At 47.2% G+C, this 27,846-nt stretch overlaps 1 protein-coding gene across 2 annotated transcripts in view; it reads right to left on the bottom strand.

Annotated features, from left to right (window-relative positions):
* The window catches only part of EDC4 (enhancer of mRNA decapping 4), a 30,267-nt gene extending 3,342 nt beyond the window's left edge, over positions 1-26,925 (bottom strand). Inside the window, exons 1-26 of one of the 2 annotated variants that reach the window (XM_042877140.1) lie at positions 26,820-26,925; positions 23,469-23,625; positions 22,277-22,388; positions 21,363-21,462; positions 19,766-19,955; positions 18,942-19,089; positions 18,294-18,398; positions 17,292-17,401; positions 16,622-16,705; positions 16,008-16,103; positions 15,068-15,170; positions 14,426-14,606; positions 12,605-12,677; positions 12,128-12,219; positions 11,324-11,520; positions 9,720-9,808; positions 8,795-8,948; positions 7,848-8,311; positions 6,692-6,793; positions 5,574-5,726; positions 4,312-4,348; positions 3,342-3,522; positions 2,172-2,327; positions 1,675-1,790; positions 853-1,018; positions 156-342 (exon numbers count right to left, since the gene is read on the bottom strand). In XM_042877140.1, coding sequence (XP_042733074.1) covers positions 156-342; positions 853-1,018; positions 1,675-1,790; positions 2,172-2,327; positions 3,342-3,522; positions 4,312-4,348; positions 5,574-5,726; positions 6,692-6,793; positions 7,848-8,311; positions 8,795-8,948; positions 9,720-9,808; positions 11,324-11,520; positions 12,128-12,219; positions 12,605-12,677; positions 14,426-14,606; positions 15,068-15,170; positions 16,008-16,103; positions 16,622-16,705; positions 17,292-17,401; positions 18,294-18,398; positions 18,942-19,089; positions 19,766-19,955; positions 21,363-21,462; positions 22,277-22,388; positions 23,469-23,625; positions 26,820-26,898 — 3,632 coding nt within the window. In that variant the 5' untranslated portion in view covers positions 26,899-26,925. The remainder of the gene's footprint in view (positions 1-155; positions 343-852; positions 1,019-1,674; positions 1,791-2,171; positions 2,328-3,341; positions 3,523-4,311; positions 4,349-5,573; positions 5,727-6,691; positions 6,794-7,847; positions 8,312-8,794; positions 8,949-9,719; positions 9,809-11,323; positions 11,521-12,127; positions 12,220-12,604; positions 12,678-14,425; positions 14,607-15,067; positions 15,171-16,007; positions 16,104-16,621; positions 16,706-17,291; positions 17,402-18,293; positions 18,399-18,941; positions 19,090-19,765; positions 19,956-21,362; positions 21,463-22,276; positions 22,389-23,468; positions 23,626-26,819) is intronic. The other variant, XM_042877141.1, reaches the window with a different exon arrangement.
* Positions 26,926-27,846: the final 921 nt, after the last annotated feature.

The following is a 27,846-nucleotide window of genomic DNA, read 5'->3' as shown; positions in this document are numbered from 1 at the left end:
CCCACATGCTTTGTCATGCTACACAGAGCTAACAGGCAGCTCTGTGGTTAGGATGGCAAAGGGCTCATTTCCACGACAAAGCAGGGAGAAATTTCTTTTTAAACATCTGTGCTTCTCACTGACTTCTCTTTTAGCAAGCCCAGCTGCCAACTTACTTGCCCACAATAATGTGCAGCTGGTGCTGCACCTCAGCATGGATATTGGCTGCGATGGTGGAAGCCAGCTGCTCGGTGGTGCTCTGGAAGGTGCTGATGAGCTGTCGGAGCTGATTCAGCAGTGGGTCCCGGGCCTCCTGTTCTCGTGCCTTCTTGTTCTTCATGTGAGTCTCGAGCTGCTGAACATCTGCAACAGCCAAAGAAGAAGATAGTTCAGTTCTAAGCACTGTGGTCAGAGTAGAAATCCACCATCAGGCTCTACACATCCTGTAGCAGAAACCAGTGTACAAGCACAGAAGAGGGAAGAATGTACAAGGTTGCTGTGGGCTGTGCTAAGCTAACAGAAATCCTGCTTCTGGCCTCCCCACCACAAAGAATTACATGAGACACAGTAACAAAAGTAGGATGTGGTAATGCCACTGTAGTAAAGCCCAGCTGCACTGGTAGTAAAGCCAGCAAGTCAATGATTCATTGAATGACATCAAGCATTTCACAGCGTGGGTTACAGAGCCTGGAGCTGGTGCTGCAAGAGCAGGGAGTCGCCTACAAAATCCCCTCACATCCTTTTCTCAAGTGGGAAAGAGTAGCACGCTTTCAGATTACACCAGTGGGCTAAGAGCTCAACAGTGAAACTCTGAGAGGAGGTGACATTAGCCAAGGGCCAACTTGTCAGCCACTAACACAAAAGATGACTCACATTCCTGCGTGCCCTGCTTGAAGGTGTCATTGATTTGCTGGAACATGGACTGGCAGCTCTTCTCAAAGGCTGGCAACACGACGCTCTGGAAGGCTTCCCTGTAGGCCGACTGGATTGGGCCCTGCAGGGTGTCAGCTGTTGCCCTCACAACGCTGTCTGTAAGGTTCTTACAAGAGCACAGAGAAGAGACTCCAGAAAATTAACAACAGCCTGCTGCAGGATAGAAATGTGAACACTCTATGTCCCGACAACACACTCACACCAGGTGAGGCCCATTCTGTCAGTTAGGAGCATGCATTCCCTGAGCAGCTGAACTCCTTCCTCTAAGCTGCACCATGACTACAGCAGGCAGAGCACCTGATTACTTGAGGGGTTGCCCAAGAAAAATCACAATTGTCATGCAGTTCAGCTTGAGAGCAAGGGAAGGCGGTGAAGCCAGGCACGATTCCTTTCCTCCTCCCCAGCTTCCCTCCCACAACCCATCACTGCCTGCTAATGCAAGCAACATAATTCTGCTCCTACAAACATTCACCACTTGGCTGAGTAGATGACCCCAAAAACCACTCTCCAGTGAGAGCTTCTAATACAGAGCACAAACAACTTGGTAAATGGAAGAAAGGGCTAACAAGGCACAGCAGGCAGGGGAGCACACAGTGAGCTTGCTCTTCTGATGAAACCAGCAGAAAGCATTGATTGCTGTCAGCTAAACTGACCTCTGACCCATCTGGAGATTCAGGTGAGAGGAAAAGCTATGAGGAATCACTTCCCATGCAGGTGACAACTCGGTGTCCCCAGGAATAGCTACGGTCTGGTTCTCCTTACCTTTGATTTCACTAGCTTGGTAATGTTCTCTTTCAGTGTCCCCTCAATAGCAGTGAGCTTGGTGGCAATAGTGTTACTTAGCTGGCCAGCAACTGGGTCCACACTCTTGGAAATGCCTAGGCAAAACACAAACACATCTAAGTTGCAGCTTTAAAAGCCCAGTACTACACTTCAAAACCTGACAAAGAAAATGAAGTCATTCTCTCCCCAGGGGTGCCAAACGACACAGGTAGGGACAAAGATCGCAAGCTCTGGCTTAGGAAACTAAGGCTGGACATGAGGAGAAAAATTTTTCTCGCAGCAGAAGTCACCAGAGAGGCTGTGGAATTTCAGCCTTGAAGGTTTTAAGGATTCCTCCAGACAAAGTAACAACTGACCTGACCACAGTGCAATGACAAGTCTTCCTGCAACCTAACTCTTACTTCACGCAGCTCTTTCACAGAGCATGCCTCCCACCTGCCAGAGTCCACCTTCAAAAGCCAGGCAGCAGCACTCACACTGGGGTACTGTCTTCTTCATCTCCTCACGAACAGTCCTCTCCAGACGGTTGCACACAGCATTGGAAAGGGTCTGAGAGAGCTGCTGAGAGAGATGCTCCTGGAGCTGCCCGTTGCGCTGCTGCCCTTCTGTCAGTGCTCGATCCAGTCTTCTTTCTAACAAGCATGCACGTTAAGGAGCACAAACAGCTTGCAATAAAGTAATCTGTCAAAGAACTAAGAGGCAAGATCTTCCAGTGAATTAACAAAGTAGTGGCAAAAAACAAGGTATGAAAATACACAGTCACTTCCCAAAGCAGAAGGAAAGTGAGGCCCACTGTGAAGGCACAGATCTGTCAGAAACAGAGATTACTGGCAAATGTTTTCATCTAAAATTATTCACCATCACTCAAACCACACCTGACTGCAAAGCACACAGGTGGATTTCTCAGCGCTCGCTGAAGAGTTCAACTGCTGAAAATTCAGTGCCAATGGGGAAAATCCATTGTAACATTACAATGAAATTCCAGACTCTGAATTTCAGTGGAGGGCTCTCTGAGTTATCGATGGAAATATCAGCCTGATTATCAAAAAGGAAAATCCAAGATTAAGAGAGAAAACAAACTGTTGTTGCATCATCACAGGAGCGTATGGTACGCCAGCATCTTGCATAGGGAACAGTTCCACCAGCTCTTACATTAAACTAGAAACTATTATGGAATAGTTCTACTATGGAATAAATGGTTTGATTAAGCCACCAGATGAATATGTGGCTACAGGCAAGAAAAGCCTATTTGCATCCATGGGGTATGGCAGACAGATGCCACTTCTGGTGCAATTTCTCAAAGTACTGCAACAGCTTTAGGAGGAAAAGAAGGATCAGTCCATAAACACTCCTGTATAACTGGCCCCTGCCTGAGGAAGGGGAACACATCAGGTGTACCTTGGTCTGCTCCAGCACAGCAGCACTTACAGCCTTCATAGGTTGAAGATGTAGGGGTATGGAAAAGTAGCAATCTGTTCTACTTCTGAGCTTCTTGCCCTCAGGAAGGGACTGAGACAAAGTGAAATAGTTACACTGCAGCCAGGCCCTCCTTTACAGCATCTATAGCCCATGCTGATAAGACTGCTGATCTTTCTTAGCCTCCCTCATGCCTCGCAGCCTTCCACTCCAATTTCAACCAAGGATACGCTCCTGCTCCTGCTGGGAGTCGATCACCCTCTCCATGTGGCCCATCAGCGAGCTCTGAATGGCATCAAGGTGATTTGTGAGCCTCTGCAACAGCTCCATCTGGTTCTGACGCAGCTCAGAGAGCTCACGCTGTTGGCTCCTCAACACACACATCAGCTCTTCCTGGAACTCCGGTGTCACCTGTGCGTGGAGAGGATGAGCACTCATTCCTGACAGGACCAGTCAAGCTTTCTGCTAGGTGTTAAAGTCAAGCACCATGCCAGAGACAGAAGCACAACACACAAAGCAGAAAATTGGGCCAGCTTAATGCCAATTTCTAAGACTTTCGTCATAATAAATAAACTGACAAAGCCAAGTACATGAAGGATCCGAAAGAACTCATAAATGGTTGCTGAGAATATGCTGAACTGTGTAGATTCAAAACCCTTTTCTAAACTCTGGTGCTAGAAAGAAAAAAAGAATAAGCAGAACTGATTCACTTTTGGCCAGGTTCAGAGAGCAGAGAGGTCCTTATATAAAGGAAGCACATGGATCTAAGGGCAGTTTAAGAAGTGCACAGCTCTGCTGAGCATGTTTTCTACCAGATAAAGAAGTGCTATCAACAGAAGTTACACACCCCAACAGGCCAGTCCCACTGTGATCATTAGTTTGCTGGGAACAGCTTACCCTGCTGCCAGTGCATGCAAGCCAACTTAGCAGGGAAGAGGAAATGAGGGGTAGAGTTTGAGATGACACACAGCTTGTGAGAACGTGGAAAGGCAAATCAACATGCAAAAGTGAGAAGGAAGCCCTCAGCCTGGGCAGCTTCTTCCCTGGTGTGTAAGGCAGAGAACAGAACAACGCCATGCCTGAGAGCAGAGGGCCCATGATACTTAATTGGGATGATCCTTCTCTCAGGTCTTTAGTATGACAGCAAACAGCTGAGGCATTGGGCCCTTGGAAGGGATGGCAGGGGCAGCTCTGACTCACCTGGTTGTTAGATGATCTTGGCGACTGGTTCACATCCCTGGAGATAAAAGAGAGAGAAATGGGAACTCAATTATGTCAGTTAACTGCTCTGATTATCAGAAGTGCCCAAACAGATCACGAACTTCACAGGTTACTTTAGATTTCATACCCAGCTCAAACTTCTGTTTTGCCTAGGGTAATGTGAGTGCAACAGGAAGGCAAGGAAGTCCCAGTGCCCACTGCTCTGTGCCTCCATCATTTGCAGTATTCACAGGCCCTTAAGCCCCTTACAGACTGGTCCCTTCACAGGGCTGCTTTCAACACCCAGCAGATTTGAGCCAAGTCTGAATGGGGGCTGTTAAAAAAGAACAATACAGTCTTGTCCGAGTTCAAAGGCGGGGAAGGCTTTGCCAAAGAGCTTTTGAAGGTCTCCCAATATTTCAGAAAGAAAAAACCCCAGTACTCGTTTGTGAAACAGAGAATTAATGAATTTCAAAACATAGTTCTAACGATTCCAGTTCTGAAAGGTGAAGAAACCTTCAGAAAGAAAACTACCAGAAGGGAAGTACACATTTGCATCCATTCAGCACCTTTAAAAAGACCGAGGCAGGAGAAATGAAAAGCATTTCTGGGTGTCACAGTGAAGGACCACAGCCAGAAACTCAATGCCACAAGCTATCTTTTTTTGCAATCTGCACAGCAAGGGCTCCAAATCAGGGAGCCAAGAGAGCACAAGAGGAGAAAAGCCCCTTGCAGAAGCTGTGCTACTTTCCCCTCATTAACACAGACAGGTTGCTCTAATTTCTTATGGGCAACTCTTTCCAGTCATCAATTTTCACTTGCAAGACATTCACACGGGCATGTTTAAAAACACACAAAAGCAGCAAGCAGGTAACAAAGGATAGATGTTGAACAGGGGCACTGTGCCAGCGTTCAAAAGCCAACCAGAAATCAAGACCATATTAAGCTACAGTCAGTGTCACAGTTCCAATGAAGCTGGCAAAAGCATCCCCACCAACGTACAGTTCTATGATTTACCTACCATCAATTTCTCTGCTGCACTTTGGACTCTGAGTAGAGCAGAACCTCCTCCCACATCCCTAAGTGAACCCAGCGTCTGTGCAGCCAGCAATGCTTTCTGTGGGGTTGCTCCTATTTGCAAAACAGGGCTGGGAGCTGCTGGCCACAGCCCAGCCTCAGAGCCTAGCCTTGCTGCTAATAGCTCTGTCAGGCCCTGCACAGCTGGTCCCACAGCCATCTGTACCCTGGCAAGCCCAGCATACCCGTCATCTTTCTTGCCCTTCCGCTTTAGCTTTGGGGAAGCCCGAGGGGACGCCTTGGCTTTCCAATCCTTCACAGGCAGCCTCTGCGTAGATGCTTTGGCACCAAATCCACCTGATGTAGAAGCCAAACTTGCAACTTCATCATCATGGTCACTATGAAGGAATAGCAGGGGAGAGGACATCACTTGCAGTACCGCATGCTGTCAGTCTGCACTATAAGGAGGGGATTTCACACTGCTCTGCATCCACACACATCCAGGGTCACTCAGCTAAGGACACCTGTCACCTTCATCTCTAACACACACACCTCTGCAGAGGCCACTCCATTTTCATCCAGGCCTGCTCAGGCAGAGCTCCAGTGCTGAGAGACAGGACTTGAAGGGTCTCTGCATTACTGAGAGCTGCTGTTCAGGCAGACTGGCTGCTGGTGCCTCTTCTTGCTGCATACACACAGTAGCATAGAAGCCCTGGGATGCAACCATTGACCCAGCAGGGAACCCAAGCATAGCACACCCTTAGAGCTTAAAGAGAGCACTTAATGCAGTAAGTATTGCAGGAACATAGGAGAATCGGGTTGAGCCTAGGAACTGGGAGATGCTCAGTGCCTCGGAGTCTTTCAGCTGCTGACAAGCCATCCAACACAGACTCTGAACTGAAGAGTGGACTGTGAACGAACTCACAGCTGTCAAACAGCTCTGAGCTCACCAGGCACACAGAACATGCCCACAGAGCTCCAGGGTGGCTCGTGAGGGAGTAAAGATGGCAAAAGCGAGAAACTACCTCCTAAGATACCTTCCCTACCTTATCTAAAGCAGAGGATTTGGGAACAGGTTCCTTAATGGAGTTGCACTGGTAATTAAACCAAGTTTGGTCCCTGCTCTTAGGAGCAGTAAAGCCAAATCCTGCCTTCCAGAATATCAGCTGGACAATGTCCAGAGGTCAATCACGATCAGCTGAAGGCACCAGAACATTATGGAAGTTGGAAGGCACACACACTGAATCAGGAGACAAAGCAAAGACATTCACCCCACACGTGAAGGCTTGCTGGGGACAGAAGCACGAATGCAGCCTGAACAGAGTCCATGCAGGGCGAGAGAGGGGGCTGAGCACTCTTGTACCTTTGTTCTGCACTAGCATCCTGGCTGTCGTGCTGCAGAAGGTGGTAGCTGTGTCGATGATAGGAAGAGCTCTTGTGCTTTTCTTCAACCTCATCCCTTGGGCTAGAGGAAAAAAAAATACATACATACACCATCATGAAAGTGTCTTTCAGCTTGGTTATTTGCTTACTCCACTTCCATGGGAGATGCTGACAGTAGATCTAAAATTAAATTTAAAAAAACAACAACACAAACAAAACAAACTGATCTGCACAAACCCAGAGAGCTGCAAGTGCTGTGTGCAGGTACTGATTTCTCCAAGTCTTTCAGTTCTTGCAACACTGAACCCGGTCTGGAGTTTTGAAAGCAAATTGTACATCCACGTGAGCCACAAAGTAGGTCTATTTGAATTCAGCATGGATCTTCAAACAGAACTGAGTGCTTATCATAGGCTGATGGCTTGACTGAGCAGGTGCCAACCTTGGTGCTAAGTTTCTCATGGTGCAAGCAGCAGCAGTTTAGAGATACTCTGGAGTCACCTCACTGTCCCAGTCCCATCAGAAGATGAGGACACTAATCCTGCAATGAAGCACTGCTGCTAGCATAATGGTTTGCTTCCTGTGAGCAGGCCTATGTGATGCTGCCCCATTCTTCCTGCTCAGCAGAGATGACATCATGCATTTCCTCACTTCTAAAGCACTTCATTTATAACGCTAGCTGCAGAAAGCCAATCATAGGAGAGAGAGAAAGTAAGCTACAATCAACCTGCCAATTACGTGCTAATTGACTGTTTTCAATCAAATAAGAGCATGCAGGGAGATCACTTGAGATGAATTTAGCTTGAACTGGCTTTCTTTCCAGAGGTGGCGTGCTAAAAAAATAAAAATTCCAGCTGAAGTCTCTATTCAAGGTGAACGTGAAGGCCAGTAAAACAGACCTCACCTTCTTAGCAGATATCCTTTGTGCTTAAAAGGGTCAAAGAGCACAAACTGATAGATTTGGTCTAGGAAACACAGGATGTGGCCTATACAGACCAGGCACACAGAAGGGTTGAACCATCAGATTCTTTAAGGAAAAGAAGGGATGGAAAACTCTTTAACGTGAGATGTTTTCATCAAGTTAGCAGCTTGAAAAGCACAAAGACACCATCCCAAGCAAGACCCATCTGAGCGATTACCTGTCTGCCATGCTGTTCCTGGTTTCTCTGGTTATGTCAGGAGCTGCTGGCCATGGCTGACTCACAACACTGTCCGAAGATGCATTTTCCTGAGTTAAAGCAGTCTCCAGTAAGGACGGAGCATTCAGTCTGTCCACCTCCACCGGAGCCATGTCCAAAGAGTGGTGGCTGTGCTCTGAATTGTGCCGGTTCCTCGGAGACAGCAAATGCAAGGCTGAGGCTGCAGAGGCCATACTGTCTGCGTGATGACTGGGCTCCAGCACTTCTGCAGAGAGTGCGGACGGAGCAGCTGCAAAGCTACGCTGCAAGGTCTCAGAAGCAATCTCAGGGATGTCCTGGGACATGGCTGTGGAAGCAGAGGAAATGACGTCTGGCGAACGCTCACGGGTGGGAGAAGCCTGAGGCACCACCAAGGGCTCCACTTCCTGCAGCTCCAGCGCTAGAGAGGAGTTCCCTGCTGTGACCTGAATTCAGAAATCAAACAAGAGACTTCAGGGTAATGCAGAGACACCCCAAGAAATGCCTGTGTCTTACGCTGGCATCCGCCTCTGGAAAATGCCAGCTGTGTCCTTTCTGCACGTGATTCCTGTGCTTCCACTGTTGAGCAGATGGAGAAGGGCCCCAGCACTTGTAATGAGACTGCATGCTACCACTCCGTTTGTTCCCCCCTCTGACTTTCCAGTGCAAAAGCAGCACATTTTTTCCTCTAATAACAAGCATAAAAACATTTACTGACCCTTCAGCATATAACTCTCCTCCAAACATCACTTTCCTTGACTTGCATGCAAGGCAACACAGAAATAGACCCACTACATTTCAATTGTTTCTCACCTCTGCTCACAACACTTAAGCCACTGCTGGTTTGAATATATAGAAAATGTAATGCTGGAGAACAACTTCAGGTTATACAGCCCACAGAGAAGGAAGAAACAACATTTTCAGCTTACTGGAACAGGTGCCTTTGGTGTCAGCTTGTCAGGAAGGCCTGGGATAAGAACAGAATGGCTCCTAGGACTGGTTTGCAGGCTGCTGCTACTGCTGCTCAGTGTGAGGCTGGTGTCCAGCTGCATCTTGGGGCTCACAGTCAAGTCTTCTGATGGCCTGAAGAGAGCAGAGACATAAACAAATCAAGCAGGCCAACATTACAATACATCTCATCAAACGCTCATGGTGAGGAGATTGGTCCACAGGACAACAGAGGAGCCCCACCACAAATTTCACTGGTGTCCTGCAAGCATTCCTCCCTTCCACTGAGATCAGCTACTCCCTGTCCACTAACAGCTGCATCTCCCAGTCACCATACAGCCCCCAAAATCAAGTGGAAACAAGAGAAATAGAAAGGCTTTGTAATCTCCTAGAATTTGAGGGATTCTGTGAGAAAAGGGGTTCGTTACATCTTCAGTTCACGCTGTAGAGTGTTTAGAAAGAAACAGGACACACGATAGCTTCTTGTCCTTTTCCAGCCCCCAGAAGTAAAGTCTTCTCCTGTTATGCAGCCCAACACACCTCAACACTAGTAACATTTTCCTAGCACTCCCAATTACCAGCCTGCTCCTCAGTGGCTGCAGTGTTCTCTTACCCGTAAACAACGACAGCCCTTTGGGAGAAGCATGTAAATCAACAAAACTGAGAAGCAAGAAAAGAATCCCTGTGAGCACAAATTAATCACTGCTGTAAGCCCACTGGAAGACAACAGGCATGCTCCAAGCTGCACCAGAGATACAAGCAGTTGCCCAAACAGGGACTCTGGGACTCGGGCCAGTTTCCAACTCTGGTACAACCAGCTCTCCAATAGGACACACCACAGATCCGCTCATGCTGAAGAACAGTACTGGTTCAGCTGCAAATATATTTAATACATGCTCTATTTACCTGGACATAGAGGCATCTGTGACAGAAGTGCTGCTCATGGCTGTGACTGCAGTCAGGGAACTGACACTGCTGCCCGGAGATACAGTGATCTATGAGAGAATATACAGAGGTGAACATGACAGAAGAATCCAACAGCAGTGCTTAAGCTGAGAACACTGGCTTCACAAGAACTTGTAAAGACACTCTGGCAAAGATGGAAAAGAAAATAATAATCATGACTTATAGGGCTGGGAACTTAGGGGCAGGTCAGAAGCCAGCCCTAATACACCCTCATCATGTGAACCATGACTGCTTTCAGAGGTACTGCTCCCCCTAATCAGAATTGGCATTCTGCAGGGCTCAGCACTAGATCACCATTCTGTTTTCCACCAGAAACAGAACGCTCAAATTCGCCTCATGAGCTGGTCAGCAGCACAGACCACAGTGGGATATGCAGGCCTTAAGAAATACCTACAGAGAAACCAACATAAGCATTCATACTCAGCTGTGAGAATCTGTTTAGCCAGGCTTCTCACTCTTTACAATGCTTTACTGCAGAGCACAGAGATGAAGCTGAACTCAAGGCTGTGCCTGCACTATGAGGCTCTCAGGCACCATCACTCCAGCAGTTGTTCCAAACTCTCAGGACATGTTTGCTTTGGGAAGACACATATTTAATTTCTGCACACAACAACTTTGCTAACACCAACAAAATCTTCACGAGGATTTGATTTTATTCTTTGGTCCCTGGGTTGTCAGTAGGGGTGGCTCAACACTAACTTCATTTCTGCACATCTCCACATGCTGCTCACCCTCAGCCAAGCTCCTCCAGTGCACATACACAGTGACAACCACACACTCCTCCCCTGCAAGTGGAAACCCTGCCCTCAGATGTGCCTGCAGAGTGCAGCTCACAAGCACCTTTCCCCCTTGTCTGTAAGAACCACACCAGCATGGCAAAAAACAGCTGCCAGTCCATTTCTCATGGGAAGACAAAGAAGGCACAAACAGTGCCTGTTCTCACCAATGGAATCCATGCCTTCTCATTACATTGCAGATCAATCTATTTAAAGGTGTGCTTTTAAACACACTAAACACTACTGATCCTTGCTTATGGCTCTTCACCCAGACACTTTGCTACCCTTCCCAAAGATCAGCAAATCTCAACTAATGCTTCACACAGCTCCCAATACCACAGTCCCTGAACAAGTACAGAAGCACTGTCTCCCACACAAATTAAGACCTGCTATGCCAGATTCAAAACACTGCCTGAGCTACCAGATCAGTGACTTGCAGATCTTATGCAGAAGATGTTCCAGTCCCATTTACCTATCTGATCACATTCCCACAGGACCCTGTCAGACAGGATGCACAGGGACAGCACAAGCTGTTAGGGCTTTTCTGCCATTAGGACTACATCACAACCCCAAACAATGTGTGTAAACCAGCAAGAGTAGTTTCCCAGAATAAATAGTTATTTAGCACACACATTTCTACACAACACAGTTATACCAGCTGTTGTACAGCTAAAGGTGCCTGTGTTCAGTCATTACTGCCTAGAAAACATTCCCAAAAGTATCAAAATCCACACTCATCCACCACCCCGAGTGCTAAACTCTGGTTACCTGCTGGAGAGATGTACTCGGTGTCATGAATGCATCTGGAGTCATCAGCTTAGGCTTGGCATCGTTTGAGAGTGAAAGGAAGTCTGCTGGTACAGGCAGATCCGCGATACGGCGCAAGTCGGGTTGAGAGCCGTGCACAGATCCCTTTTCAGATCCCAGCCCTTCTGTGCCTAGATCAGCTATGTGATCTGGAAAGGCTTCCAAGAGATAAACAAACATCAGCTTGCAGGAACTTCCCTCAATAGCTCAAGTTTGAACTTATGCCATTGCCAGCCACACTGGATTCCAAAAAACTAAACAGAAAACCTGCAACGTGCTGATCAAAGCTAATAGCAAGGTGAACTTTCTGTTCTGATTATTTCTTATGTGCTAGAGTGGATGTTATCAGGCTTTGATAATACAAGGTACAACCCTCCTTTCTCCTCTGAACGCAGCAGCATTAGTTCTAACAGACACAGCAGGAGATGAACTGAAGAACACTACACAACCCAGCCCCCTCCACCCCCACAGCTCTGGTGTCACTGTGATTCCCTCCACCTGACACAAAACAAAAGTCATGTTTCTGGCCCCAGCACCTGATCACCTAGGAAAGCAAAATCAAGTATGCACAAGCTCCAGCACTCCTACCCTAACATATCCTTGTGCTCCACGCTCTCACTGGGCTCCAATCAAGTGGTCTGCTAGGCTACATTGAGAATCTTTCATGTAACGACACCACTACTACAGAGAGGCACCCAAAGCTGCCAGAAACCTACCAACACCCTCTTGCTGTTTCCCACCAGCCCCCCTCTCAAAAACACTCACCAAATTCTTCATGAGAGCCATGGGAAGGCACAGATGCACCCATGTCAGGACTATGGAGAGGCTGGAATCTAATCTGCACATCTTGTAGTGCTCTGAAAAAATATTAAATAAAAAAAAAGGAGGCATCTCTGATTAGTTTACGAGTCATCAAGAAAAGTTCAAGCCTTAGAAAAAACTTGTCTTAATGAAACTGACACCCTTGGAATACACACTGGCATTTTCTGCCTGTGATGAAAGCAGAAGCTGACCCCCATTCAGCTCTATCATCCAGTTCTGGCACCCAGAGGTGTTTCCCAGCCACAGCACCATGCTGGGCTGTTTCCTGTGGGGACACCAAATGCACCACAGCTAAAAGCTTCAAGGAGTTCAAGCAGTCTTTCCTCAGGAGCAAAAGAAACTGGTAAGCACACAGCAGTTCCTGTAAGTCACTGTGGGATTAGGACAACACTGTCCGTGACAGTTGCTCTACATACTCACTTGGTGTGCACACAGAAGAGTTTTATCAGCACGCCAGCTGCTGACTCAACAGCCCCTGCTCCCTGAGCACCTTCTGCAAAACAAGACAAAAGTAAGACGTGAAGTTGGGTGGAAAATGCAAACAAATGGCTACAAATCCCATCAGAGCAAAGAAGCAGAAGAGCACAGCTTCATCGCTCCTCCACTTCAGAGGAAGATTCATTCTGTTAAGGGAGAACGTAGCCTACATCACTTTTACTTTTGTTCCTTTTACTTTCTGAAGTGAGAACAATCAAATTCGCTCTGATCAAGTCAAATAAGCCTGAGGGAAGTAAGAAGTATCTTCCACCAGGTAGAGTCGAGGAAGATGAGGTCTGGAGCTACCAAGAATTTGCTCTGGCTGTTGACATGACTGCTTGGGTGTCTTTTAAGAGAGACATGCTATCCCACAGAAGTTCAGACTAGGTCACGACCCATCCCTCTGGCTTTGAGTAACTGCAGCTATGAGAAGCCCTGCAAAAACCTCCCACCAGCTAGCACCAATAATAATCAGCCAAGGCATGAATCATTCTCCTTGCTAAGAATGAACGCCGAGTAGAAGGGATAACTCCCCATAATAAAAGCTAAATTAGGCTCTGCTGGGCAATTTGTCCTAATCATCTAAGCACTAACAGGGGGACATGAAGCTTCAGCCCTTCTACTCCTGACTTGCTGAAAGTATCAGTCATTTTTTCTCCTGTGTTTTAGAGTAACATGCTGCTAATACTGACAACATCACTCAACTAAAATTATGTAGAATGGGCATAGGGAAGTATATTGTACTGATAGCTCAGAAATCCCTCTAACATGAAATATGATTATTCAAAGCATCTTTTCAGGTTTTACTGATAAAAAGTAGAAGGTCAGGAGCAAACTAACAGCCAAAGAGAGGCAGCAATCAAGGAACAATCCCCCAAAGGACTCACTATCATAGGCACTGTGTTCTTCTGGCTGTTACTACATCTTGTATCTCTCTCAGAAGCTTCTCCTCAAAAAGAGACTTTCTTGTTCATTTCTGTTGTGAGAAGCTTTGTAGCTTGGGAAAATGCTTTCTATACATGATGGAGAAGAATCTCACCATCAACTCAGAGTGTATACTGTCCTCATATCCCAAAACAGCTCAGGCAGTACAATTCAGAAGCAACCAATTGGTTCTCAGACCACATGCTCACACCTCTGATATTACAGAGTTTACCAAGACAGGCAGTCACAGAAATATATCCTGATGGCTCTCAGAAATTCTTTTGCTGCTGTGAGCCTGTATGGAATTGTGCTGGAGAGACTCATAGCCCTACAGTGACAGAAGTGGTTTCCCCTGTGTTCTGCTGGGGACAAGGAAACCATACGACTGCAAAAGCAACACTGCCCTGATACTGAGCAGCTCATGTGGTATCTTAATGAGAGCACTCAAACCTGCACAGACCTGTAATGATTTGACAGAACAGAAACATCTCTAGTGGCATTGCTGTGCGATGAGAGGCAATGGCTATGATCTGTAGCTTGGTTTTCCCAGGTGGAGTTTCTTTTGAAGACGTGCAGCCTTAAGGCACCAGAGCACGGACAGAAAAGTCACGTTTCAAGGCCTCCCACAAAGAATGGGGTAAAGGCAGAGCTGACTCAGCCTCAAGCAGCAGGTTGGACTGCAGACCTCCAGAGGTTTGCAACCATCTGCACGGTGCTTCTCAGAAATACTCTTGCTGTACAACACACCTTTCATACAGAGTAAAAGAAGAGAGCAAGCCAGAAGCAGTCAGGACAGACAACCTGATCTCAGAGCAGCCAAACACCCTCTTTGTCACCTACCTATACTCAAGTTGTCATTTTCCTCTTCTGCTGGAAGCACTTCAGTGTGCCTTAACCGGCAGCGGCTCACTGCCTGGATGCCAAAGCTTAGGACTGGATGGGTTAGGAGAAACTCTGAGATGGAACTGAAATAAGCTTTGCCCTCATCTTGGTTCTGCATCAGCTCCATCACATACAAGACCTAATAAAAGCAAAAACAGTATGTCACTGGGCTTTCAGAGCATAGCACGTGCATGCTCATGTGGACATAAAGCTTAGAACCTACATTTGGGAGCACGGGAATAACACAAGGAACAAGGCCTGGGATGTTTAAATCTGTAAGAGCACACCCACGCCAGGCAACCACAATAAGCACGCTCTTATCTGAGTTAGAGTTGATCAGGAACTCAATCCTGTTGTGCCAGACAAGTTCCTCCAAATAAGAACTTTACTTTGTGGTAAGAAATAATCCTTCAGGCTCCTCCGGATTAATCAGCCAAATTGTCACCATCTGTTATCTTATACTGAAATAGCTGAGGCCAACCTCTGTGCATTTTCAGTTATCAACATGCAAAGCCTTGACCTGGGCAGCAGAATCAGTCACACAGAACATTTCTACTGCCACCATTACCCACACAGCCAGCAATAAAATGAAATACCTACTTTTCTCTGCACATCGCTCAGTATCAGATACTCAGCGGAGAGATCCAGGCAGACTTTCAGGCTGGGAAGAATACTCATGGAGCTGAAGATGTCAGGAGAAAATCTAGATCCACAAACAAGACAAGAGAAGGCACAGAAAACAAGGTGTATGAGTACAACCACAACTACTGTGCATTGGTCAAAATGAATCTTAAGGTGTTCACAGTCACATTATAGTGCAACCACCCCCTAAACAAGAAGCATCACTGCTGAAAGTCAGTGCTGACATCAACTAAGAGGACAGCAAGAGGATCATAGAATAGCATCAAGTTATGAATTGCAAACATTTAAATGGAAGATGACTCTATGTCCTTAGGTAACTTATGCTACATTCATGGGAGGACAACAGATACAGATTTAAGAACGTGCACAAATTCTCAGGCATTGGATCTCCTGCAATATGAGATGGGAAGAAGTAGCACTCAGCTATAAATCACATTCTCATTCTAAGACAATTCAGAAGTGGCCTTACAAGTGCATGTGATCACAGAAGCCACAAAAGAGCAAAAGAGTCAAATCAAGGAACAGCACAAGCTGAGCAAAAGGAAGGCCTGCAGCAGCATCTGAACTTCTGGACTTACATGGCTCAGCAAATCAAATCAAAACTACACTCTACAGACCAAAGCAAGGATAACAGATCTCAGTAACATGAATGTCTGTAAAAGGATCGACCTCCTCTGCTGCCATACCAAAGCCTGACAGCCTACCACAGCCCTGATGGCTTTCAACAGATATGTCACACCAGACAAAAAAAAGGTTCTAACTGAGGCTAGAGCAGACTCCACTAAAATTAAAGATCATCTCTGCAAAGTAAGGAGAGCTGGAAGTTGAGAGCTCTGGTAGGGTGTCATGGCTCAAAGTAAAGCCAACCCTCCAGGGGAGTCAGCATATGGGCACCTACCGGACGGTCTGCAGGCAGGTCCAAGACACAGTGCACCACATCTTCAGTTCTCTGTTCTGATCTGCTCCTGTGATGAGAAACCTCCAGAAGGGAACCCTGCAGGCACAATACAGTCATGTTCTCTTAGAGAAGACCTGGTCCCTTGCAGCAGGATATTTAACTGAATTATCCTTACAAGCAGCACGTAGGTGGCTTTGCCCAACAGGAATGTTCCCAGAAAATCTCTGTTTCTAATCTACCTTGGAAACCAGTATAGCTCTTGTAGCTCAAGAACTATATATCTGTAAGTGTCTGAAGAAAGACCAAAAATAGCTTTTTTTGTTGTATACAACTGCAATAGGAATTTGAAAGACAACAGGTCAGGCAAAACCACAAACCTGAAAGGACTCATTGATTTAGATCTGTCCTTGCTTTTGTGGAAGACATTAGAATTAAGGTAACTTTAGGCTGTGCTTTGTCCTCTCTATTTCTCCAGCACTAGAAAACGTAGTATGAAGAAGAGAGGACCTGCTCCAGACACAAAACTAAAGATCACAACTACAAGGAACACCCCAACATCAGCACTAGAAGATGTTACTGAACTTTGATACGCAAAGGAAAGGACTGGGCCTTACTCTGGATCTTGTTTTTTGTGGTTGTCACAGAAGAGCAGGCAGGAAAGAGGCCTCCCATCATGTGGTTTCCACTCATGAAGACATCTAGGAAAGAATCAGAGAAAACATCAAGCATGCATGGAAAGGTGAATGAAGATGGTAAAATGTAGGCCCTGAACATGTTAACCTCTGTCCAAAGGGAGCAGGCACTAAGCCAGTCACCTAGTCAGCAGGCACTAAGTGTTGCCAGCTTGTAGCTGTCTGGCTGCTCATATAAGAGACTGCAGCCATTGCTGGTGACCAGAACAACCAAAGAGCACACAAGTTGCCCTTTGGCTTATCTTTACAAGGACACAACACATAAAAGAAGAGATAAATAGCCCAGAGCAGCCTTCTGCACTGCAACAAAGAGAGTAACAGGATGACTACGAGCACAGCCTGTGCAGAGCACAGAATTCAGCATTTCACAGAGGGCTTCTTGCTTTTTCCTAAGGTCACCAAACCACGATATGTGGTGATATCCCACACGTGACACCACATCACCACTCACTAACAGATCACTTTACAAACATTCACGCTGTATTTTATTGTGTCCTGAGAGTGATCATCCCATATAATCCTGCAACGAGAAAATTCTCAGAGAAAAAGCAGCTCTGCTCTAAGTTCCTTCATTTTCCAGTTCTCCAGTTACCTTGGCTCATCTTGCCCCTCAATATAGATCTGCCAAAATTTGACAAAACCATCATGACTTGCTGTGGCCAATACAGTTCCATCCGGAGAAAGTGCTCCCTCACTCAGGTACTAAACCAAAAAGAGAAAAAAAAAACCATTAAGAAAAGTAATTCTGTAGCTCTTCAGGGAGAAAGAATGCCCTTTTCAAATAGGAATGTGATTAACACACTGACAGAACCAGAGATCAGAGTGATTTCTTCACTACACAACACTTCAGAGAAAAATTTACTTCTCTTTTCAGTAATAATCATAACTAATAATCTACTTTTCCAAACAGCAAGTTAAGTACCATGGATTATACGGATTATTCTGCTACTGTTTCCACCATCACTCACATTATGAACAGAGCTCATTGTGTTTTGGGATTTTCTGGCTTTTCACAAGCATGAATTACTTTGTTTTACCTGGGTGATATAATTAATTTGTCATTTTCCCTTTCAGGAAGTGAAATGGGATTCTTTCCAATTGTTCCTTTCATATTCACAACATCACCTCCTGGATGCTCAGCTGTAGCCCCGGACCACTGTCCTAACAGACAACAGCTACCCTCATGAGGGGATCATAAAAGATGATGTTGGGCTCAGTTTTCCCCTTCTCATCCAGCAACAAATAGCACTGTTAGGTTTTCCTTTTACTGTGATATCCAAGAAAGCAGTTGAAACACAGCCCAGGATGTCAAACAGGCCCTTGGAAATACAGGTGAGTTTTTCAAAAGCCACTTTCAAAGCAAATGACTATAAATGCACCTTGGCTCGTGAAGCAGAGGTCACTCAGCAGTGACACGTGCACTTAATCACATAACCAGAAGGCTGGGGGTGACTGGGTGGATGGACAAGGAACTTTTCTACAGCAAACTGCCTTAAGGACTCCAGCTCCAGAGGCAGCAAAACTCAAAGACAGCCTAAATGATGTGTAGCAATCAGAATGTGGCAGTAGTAAAGAAAAGGAAGCAGAGCCATACCGTGCTGTGGCCTTTCACTACAATGAAGCCTTCTTTGATGTTAGGCACTTCCACTGGCCAGGATCTGTTGTTTGAGCGGATAATGTCCAAATCCCAGACCTCTGCCTGGAAAATAACACACAGGTTTACCTCTACAGGTGTTGCTCTCACACTGTTGTGAATTTCTTACGTCTTTACCCAACATATCAGCCCCATGGAACTACGTGACACAACCCTTCCCCTCTCCACCTTGGCCACTAGATGCTTTCCTGGCACTGCTCACAGCAGTTACAGTTGCTGCTTACTAAATCTTCCCCTGCCTACTGGCCAAGCCTGAACAAGGGAATGATGCCCCTGACCCCCCACATTGTTTCTAGTGGTGTTCACTACTTGATGCTGAGCAAAACTTGCACTCTCCTTCCTTCCTTCCTTCCTTCCTTCCTTCCTTCCTTCCTTCCTTCCTTCCTTCCTTCCTTCCAAGCCCCTCAAAAATCAGCACAACCTCTCCTCAGAAGAGAGGAATCGTGCATCTTCTTATGGGAGGATCCCCAACACAACTGACTACAGAACCCTTGTCATCTCTAACCAGTTATACAGGCTCTTTTCTCCATTAGATTCTTTCCCTCTCATAATAACACGAGATAATCTTCAAAAGCAATGTTTCCTTACCCTGTCCTCGTGCAGCAATGCCAACGTTTGACTTCCCTCTTCACTGTTCTCTTCATTATCATCTGGGATGAAAGGACACCAGATGATTCTTCGAGAGGTGTTCAGAGGGGTACCATCAGGTCGTTTGATGTTCACCAAGATCTCCTCTCTGATCACCACAGTTAAGAAACATAGTTTTTTGGCTTTTCAGATTTGGGCCTCTGGTAAATACTACTAAACCTCACGTTTTTTGAATCATTGCTATGTAAATAAATCAATTAAAAGGACTGTGGTTTAAGAAAGAAACAGCAAGGCAAACCAGCTTTTCTTCACTGTAGAAGTTAAGCTTACAAAAGCTAATAGATTCTGTTAATTTTCTCTTGCAGGCTGCAGACAGGAGCAGGATAAGCAAAAAAGCACATACCCCCATCTGAATGTGTTATCCACACAACTGCTGATGGACAGATTGAGTTATTTCAGCTGCCACTGCAGCAACAACGATACCACAGAGAGCCAGAAAACCACTCCAGGCTGAGTGCTCTCATCCATCCACACACATCAGACCCAGTTGGAACGAGTGGATACAATTAAAATGAAGAAGCTGCAACCTAACACACATATTCTGGTGGATACTGGCACAGGTTGCCCAGAGAGGTGGTGGATGCTCCATCCCTGAAGGCTTTCAAGGCCAGGTTGGAGCTGGCTCTGGGCAACCTGATGGAGCTGTGGTGCCCCTGTTCATTGCAGGGGTGTTGGACTAGATGGCCACAGTAGGTGCTGCAATTCTGAGCTCGCATTCACATCTAACCATTACCCCACCACCGAAGCTTGTTTTGACAAGATACTGGATTTTGTCTTTCTCCATGGCCAGGCGCCAGACAAAGAGGTTGCCAGCCTCATCCAGGCACGCCAGCTGGTTGGAGTTGAGATGAGCAAAAGCCAGGTCTGCCACACCACCTGTGAATCCCTTCAGCAAGGTCCGCTCCGCAGTGCTGACGCTCAACACTCGCACCATAGCGGAGCCATTGCTGGCAGCTGCAGAAAAGACAGAGGGGAAAAGTCACCACGTATCTGTGCAGCTCCCCTGCCTCTCTGTTTGTCATTCCCAGCACCCGTCCTGCCATCAGCTGCCCTCAATCTGCACTGCACTGAAAACCTGTGGACATTGCCTCATCAAACACCCTGAACACCCAGGATGCATGCAAAAATATTCCCTGCATTTTTCAGCTTTGGTGCAGGAGGAGGAAATGGAAGCATCAAGAAGCATTTTCCCCTGCCTTGCAAGGGGCAGCTTAATTCCCCGTATCTTCCTGCAGTGTTTCTTGAGCACAAGTCCTAAGTTGCTCTACCTAAGAGATAATCAACAGAAGTTCATTTCTCACAACTCTCAGCACATTTTTTCTCTAGAAAGATGTTTTCATTTAATGCAATGCCTGAATTTTTATCCCAAGGTGATTACAAAGCCAACACATCTTCCAGATCGACCCCCAGTGACAGCAAATTAACTTCAATTGCAACTTCATTTTTAGTAACTGGACAAAAGGAGTCACTGAGAGACAGGTAGCTCAAATCACCTTCCATAAGGAGAATGCAAAAAGCATAATCATTCACCTGGAAAAGGCACTGAAAAGAGCATGCTTTAATGTATGCATACTCCAGCCAAGATTTTCAGCTTCCCTATTTCAGATAAACGTTGTTATTATGCAGGCAGTCTTATGGGGACCACGTTGTTTCTAATTCCACCTAGCTGCCCAACAAGTTTTAACACTTCAAAAAAAAGGGTAAGGCATCCCAAAAACAGCTGCTGCAGGATAACCTCAGCTGGGAAAAAAACCCACAGAAGTGGAGTTGTAGGTTTTGTAGAAGGCCAGACAAATGGATGGGGGCTACAGTAAGAAGAAAGAGACCAAAGAGCCCCAAACACTGCGTGGTTCCATGGGAGCCAACAGACTTTGTAGATGTAAGTGCTCATTTGTTCCAGAAAGACTATTTCACTAACTGTACCTGCATTGTTCTGCTTCTCTCTCCTACAAAACATGCTGCCTTTGCACTGCTCTTTGCCTCCTCTAAATTTAGCCTTAAGCTCAACTCTAAATTTATGCAAGCAAATCCATCACAAGCATCTACTCAAATTACCACGGGGCTGTTTCTGCACAGAGAAGCTTGTTTGCTACAGAAACATTTCATTAGATGAACATTGTGAACATCTACATACTGTCCAGTGAAACCTATTTCTACCCTCAGAAAACTTCTCATTGCAAACTCCCCCACACCACCATCCCTTTCCTCCCCTGTACCTCCAAGTTTTACTCTTACTCCTGCTGCACCACACTGGTCAGGAACTGAAAAAGCATTTCACTTGTTGTTACTTTCTTTTGATGCAAACTTTGCCTATTGTAAATATACACAGAGCAAAACAGCAAAAACAAGAAGGTACCTCACCTCTAATGGCATAAGCCAGGTAAGAGTTTGAAACAGCTATCAGATTGCCATAATAGTACTTCTGCTCCCAGTCATATCTAGCAACAGGCTGTATTTTCACCTGCTCAAAAAAAAAATATATATATATGAGAAGAGCCTAGAATAAACTTTTCCTGGAACAGATTTGCCAAAAAGAATTGCCTCTTGTAAAGACCTCTAATGCTTAACAACAAACTTTGAAGCAGCAGTTGCTAAGAAAAACTGCAAATTGAATGCCAAGTATTGAAGTCCTGAACACTCAAAGTTATGAAGGCTGATGAATATTTGCTTCCACTGCAGGAAGGAACGCGACTCACCAAATGTGTCATAGTGCAGAACAAGTGCATGCCCTTCAGCTACAGCCAAGAGGCCTTTATCTCCCTACTGGCACCGCATCTGGCTTCTTCCCAGTTCTTGAAATACAACAACTATTTGCTGCATTGGCACTTGCTTTTTCCAAGAAACAGAATTCTGGTTTTATTTGAGCAGTATCTCAGTGCAGTGGTTCTTCTGCAGCCCTGACCTGCTGGATGGAGCCCTCTGCAAGACTGGGGCTAGGGAGCTGCCAAGAGCAACCCTCCCTCTGTAGAAAAGAACTTCCAGCACAGAAACAATCATCAAAATAAATCTGTTCAGGGAAGAAGGGCACTTTCCCAGGAAAGCCCAGCTTAGATTATGGAATCCCTCCTGAGAACGAGAAGCAACTTGGCCAGACTCTAGACTAACAGTAGCAATCAATCACAAGATACTGCTTCAGTTCTTTTCCCCTTGCTAAGCTCCCTGACAAACTCCTACAACACAGGAAAGAAGACAGGCATTTCTGTTTAAAGCATCAAAGCACTGAGCTGATGTGACTGAAAAGAATAGACAGAATCATGCTCCCTCATGCTCCTTACCTTGTTGCTCCCTCTGGCCTTACTGGTGATGCTGGAATCACTGCTGGCCACTATTTCCACATCCTTTGCTGATATAACTATGCAAGTGGAGCTGTCATCACCAGAAAGGCAGCTTTTAAGAAAAGCAAAGGGCAAAAAAAAAAATCAGACTGGACTCCACAGGAAAAGCACAGAGGTCACATATTTGTTGTTCAAAATGTTAACAGCAACACAGAAGGAGCATCTGTGCATCTAAGAGGTTTGACCTGAACGACTGAGAAGAGAAACTGCTTTCATTTAAGTCTCCCTGCTCTGTATGTCAGTTTGAGAAGAGCCAAACGCTTGGTTTGTTCAGCTTCTCACAGACCATTAGCCTGTTTGACTTGAGCACAGACCCATATTTGGTTAGAGCAGCCTTGACTACTGTCCAACACAAGGTGCAAACAGAGCAAAGCCAACCAGCTGAACTGCATCAGCAGAGCATGCTGCTCATGGGTCTCATAAAACCTTCCCTCAACACTACAAAGAGAAAACCCAAATAAAAGACATTTACATGAATTCTGACATTAGGAAGAGTCATTGCACGAAGCCAAGCTCTACACTAGACTGACATATGATAGCAGCTCTGGATTTGCATTTACTCCTGTGACAAAGAGCAAATCTACACTGCTCTACACACGTTTGTTTACATGTAAGCAGTAAAAGCACATATGCTGTCCAAAATACACCAATGCACATGCAGAGCTCAGCAGAGCTGGGCAGACATCTAGCTCAAGGAGCAGCTTTTCTATTTTAAATAATGGGGAGAGAAAAACACTTTGACAAGTGCACAGTCTTTACTGCAAACTGGCTTAAGTTACCTCTCAGGTAACACAGGTCCCTGCAAGAGTCCAGCTGGAGTTCTACATGCAAATGTAGATGCTAGCTTTCCCTGCAGCCTTGCTAATTTACCTCCATCCTGACTCAAGTGTCAGTATGCAACCAGTTTTGCTCTCCTCTCTAAACAGCCCTGCTGATGTTCTTCAGCTCCTGCACAGGGCAGCAGTCAGGCTCAGTGCATCAGCACCCCAGAGCCCTGACCAGCAGCACTGACTCACAGCTGTCAGTTGAGCTCAATGTAAAACTGCTCAGATTCCCAGCACTCTCACCCTGGCCCACCACCAGTAATTTTTAGCTGCTTCTTACCCACTCTCAGCCTTTCTTCAACACTTACATGACTTGCTTCTCCTGCACAGCTCCCAGAGAAATGCTGCGGTGCACCGGTTTGGCCAGTGAAGGTCCATCTGCAGCCACCAGGGGATCGGGCACCAGCAGCCCATTCAGGTCTCCGTTATAGGAACTTGACGGTCTCTGGTTCTCATTCACTGAACCTAGGAAGAAGAACAACCAACCATGCACAAGATCCATCTAAAAGAAATGGTGCTGCATGAAATACACTCCCTCCATGCGTTTGCAGTCAGATTCTACTGATCTATCAGGTAGAATGTACTGAGTCGGCTGGGAAAAGGAAGACCTCCCACCTAAGGAACTTCTATAGAAGGTAGAAGTCACAGTGCTTGTCTTACGTGAGGAATCCCAGCAGACCAGAGACCAATAAACGGGAATGAGGAGTTTATGAGGTTCAAGGAAGTAACGTTCTTGGATCAGAAAGGCTAAGACAACAATTCAGATTTACTGAATCTCATATTTACGTTCCATGCCAAAGGGTTCTTGATATGTTATTTCAAAATCCAGTGCGTTTTCACTCTTCAGAGATCTCTGCAGTCCAGAAGTACATACAGCAGCACATACAGCACTTGGGCTTGGCTGGCAGTAATGCTTTCCCAAACCATTCTCTAAGATGTGACCTCAAAGGCCAGAGCTGTTCAAGCAACTGAGCTACAAAACCACGCAGCTGTGCCCATGGGATTCCCACAGCTGTCCCTTGGTTTACTCAGCACATGGAAGCTCACAGCACTCGAGTTTAGGACAAAGCAACCACTTATTCAGAGCATCACCTCTGCTTTCAGGGGTGCATGTGTCCTGCCTTCATACCTTTGGCCAAGGGCAGGCTGCCTGGCGGCCTCCATGTCCCCTAAATAGCTGACCATCCTCACAGGAGAGCAAGCTCACTCTACCAGTGCCTACATGCAATTGCACAGAAGTCAAAGCCACCTGTCCTGGAAATATTCATGCTGAAAGACTGAAATCCCACGTGCTGTTGCCAGGTAACGAGTGCTGCAAAGCTCCTGTGAGACAGCAGCTGAGCCCCACTGCTGCTGCCACACATCACACACCTAAAGCAGGGGCAGGAGGTGGCTCCCTGGAAAGCAAGGCAAGCTTCCTACTATCAAACAGCCTGAACGGCGTTAATGCATCAGCACGAGCACTGATGCCTACAGACATAACTGCAGCTATTACTTGCTAGAAGAATATTTAAAACTTGCCTGCTGATGAAGAACAAGGTCAATAAATCAACAACTATGCTATGGATACAGCAAGCCCATGCAGCTCCGGGGCATCCCAGCATTGAGATGCCTGGGCACATCTCAGTTTACCTGTCCTGTGAATAGGGCAGCAGCACAGCCACGCAGCATGAGGTCACAGAACACAGCTCTGTAACAAGCCAGCACACCCATGCTGTGCTTCCTGTTGCAGATGAAGACTGTTACAGCACACTGGCAGGTGCAATAAGCTTTCATCAGCTGCAGTTTATCTTTTGCAGCCAAAAGCAAGAAAGTAATCACTACGGAAAAGCATCCAGGCCAACAGAGAAAGATGATACATGTTCTGCTCTATTTGCAGCAACAGGGACGGCTCACTTCAGTGTTTATGGACAGCAGAGTGGTGACATCAGCTCTGGAGAAAGGGAAGAAGGAAACACTCCCCAGAGGCTGATGGGCACCACAGTGGGACACTGAAGCTGAGGAATGTGCTTAGCCCTTTGCCCTGCCCTAAGTGGGAGCCAGGCCAGCACAACCCTGAAGGCACAAGAAAAGGGAAGAGACTCGGTGTTCAGCAGGTACGTGAACAAAAACAATTGTCAGCACCAAAACTGGGAGAAATGTGTGTCAGAAGAGACTGCTCAGAGCTGCCTACAGCTAGCATGGCAAAACTTCATTGTGGTAACAGCCTTGGAAAGCAGCTACACTCCACATGACATCAAAATGTGTAAGTGAAACTCAAAAAGAACCAGAAAGTGGAAGTAAAGGAAGTGATAGCAAGTTCCCCATCACCACACTGAGTTCTCCTTTTGGAGCAGAGAGCTTTTGGAAAGGAAAAATGTATTTTTTTATAGTATAAGAAATACAATTTTGGATCACCTACGTGTTCCAGCAACAAGAGAAACTTCAAACAATTGGAAGCTTTCTACGGCTAATAATGAAACTGGATGACGGGGAGATTGTTTGCCTTTGCTCTGCCCTCATGAGGTCCCATGTGGATTACTGTGTCCAAGCCTGGGGCCCCCAGCACAGCTCAAGAAGGATGTGGAGCTGCTGGAGCAGGAGCAGAGACCATGAAGACTCTCATAGGGCTGCAGCACCTCTCCTATGAATACGGGGAAAGGAAGCTGTGCTTGTTCATACTGGAGAAGGCTCTGGGGAGACTTCAATGCATCCTTCCTGCATGTAAAAGGAATTCATAAAAAAAGACAGAAGTGACTTCTTACATAGTCTGATAGTTGCAGGACAAGGGAGAATGAATGGTTTCAAACTAAAAGAGGAAAAATGTAGGTTAGATGTTAGGAACAAGTTATTTATTCAGAGAGAGGTGAGACCCTGGTACTGCTGCTGCTGTGGGTGCTCCATTGCTGGTGGTGCTCAGGGCCGTGGATGGGGTTTTGGACACCTGGGCTACGGGAAGCTTTCAGGTCCCTTCCAAGCCAGCTGTTCTACGAAGCTGCCTTTCTGTAGATTTGCTCTATCACAGTCCCACCTCACCCCACACCAACCTCTGGGCTTTGCGGCTGCGCAAAGGCAGCATGAGTGGTGGCCGCTCTGGAGCTCAGTCACAGGATCATCGAGGTTGAAAAAGAGCTCTCAGATCCCCAGCTCCACTGTGCCCACTGCCTGCATCCCTCAGTGCCACATCCCCACAACTCTGGGACACCTCCAGGGACGGGGACTCCCTCACCTCCCTAGGCAGCTGTGTCACAAAATGAGTTAATCCCAACATCCGACCCGGACACGAGGCCATCACTCCCCCTCTCGCTGTTACCCAGAGGCAGAGGCTGAACCCCTCCCCACATCCTCCTGTCAGGGCTGCAGCTCTACGAGCTCCCCTTCTCCACACTGCACCCCGCCGTTCCCTCAGCCGCTCCCACAGGGCTGCACTCAGACCCCTCACAGCTCCGCTCCCTTTTCTGGACACGCTCCAGAGCCTCCCCGTCTTTCTCGCAGCTTTGGGCCCAGCTCTCAGCACAGCACTGAGGCGCAGCCCCGGCACCGCCTACTTCAGCTCCGTACCCCCAACCCAGCCCCGGGCTACGAGAACACGGGCCGAGCGGAGCCCCACCCGCGGGGCCTCGGGCCGCGCTCACCCCGCCCGGGCCGAGCCCACAGCCGGGCCCCGCGCCGCCTCTCACCTCCCGGCCGGTCCAGCTTGAGGATATCCCGCAGGTGCTGCGTGGCGTCCTCGATGTCGATGCTGTTGGAGGAGGCCATAGGGCCCGGCCCGCTTCCCGCCCGCCCCGCCGCACCGTCCCGACCCGCCGCCCACGCTTCCGCCTCCGGTCCGCTGTTGGAGACGCTCTGAAGGGAAACATCCGCCGGTTCAACGGGTTCCGGGCGCGAGGAGGGCGGGGCGAAAAACATCGGCACCGCCCCGGCCGGGCAGCTTCTGTGAGGGCAGAACCGCTCCGAGGCCGGGTCTGTGCGATATCCTCCGCTCCAGCCTCACGCCGAGCTCGCGTTGGGCGTTAGGAGCGATTGCTTCTCCCGCAGAGCGGTGAGGCCATGGAGGTGGGGAGTCCCCATCCATGGAGGTGTCCCAGAGCCGTGGGGATGCGGCACTGAAGGACGTGGGCACGGTAGGGGTGGGGATCTGAGAGATGTTTTCCAGCCTTAATGAAGCCCTCGGAAATGTTGGTCGGATGGCTTAGCGAGGTCTGCAGGTAAAGGAGCTGTGATTCTGCTCACGTGTGCCATCTCAGATGCTGGAAGGATCAATTTATTCAATTCCTCCAGGAGGGAAATGCCGCCACCTCCAGGGGGACAGAGACACGACAGCCAACCACGCTGTAATACTATCAGCCAGCTCTGGTTGTGTATGGAACGTTAGAACTGAAACGCAGCGCATCCAGCCAGGTCTTCAGAGCCGGGTACAAACTGAAGGGCACTATGGGATGGACCTGAGTCACAGAATGGCCAGGGTTGGAAGGGACCTTGAGGATCACGAAGCTCCAACCCCCTGCCACATGCAGGGCCACCAACCTCCACATTTCACAGCAGCCCAGGCTGCCCAGGGCCCCATCCAACCTGGCCTTGAACACCTCCAGGGATGGACGGGGCATCACAGCCTCTCTGGGCAGCTGTTCCAGCACCTCACCACTCTCATAGCAAAGAACTTCCCCCTGACATCCAACCTCAATCTTCCCTCCCTCAACTTCAAAC

Source organism: Lagopus leucura, unplaced genomic scaffold (genome assembly GCF_019238085.1).
Source record: "Lagopus leucura isolate 7727_CA_CO unplaced genomic scaffold, USGS_WTPT01 Super-Scaffold_100017, whole genome shotgun sequence".
Lineage (NCBI taxonomy): Eukaryota > Metazoa > Chordata > Aves > Galliformes > Phasianidae > Lagopus > Lagopus leucura.
This window is presented reverse-complemented; position numbering and strand designations above follow the sequence as displayed.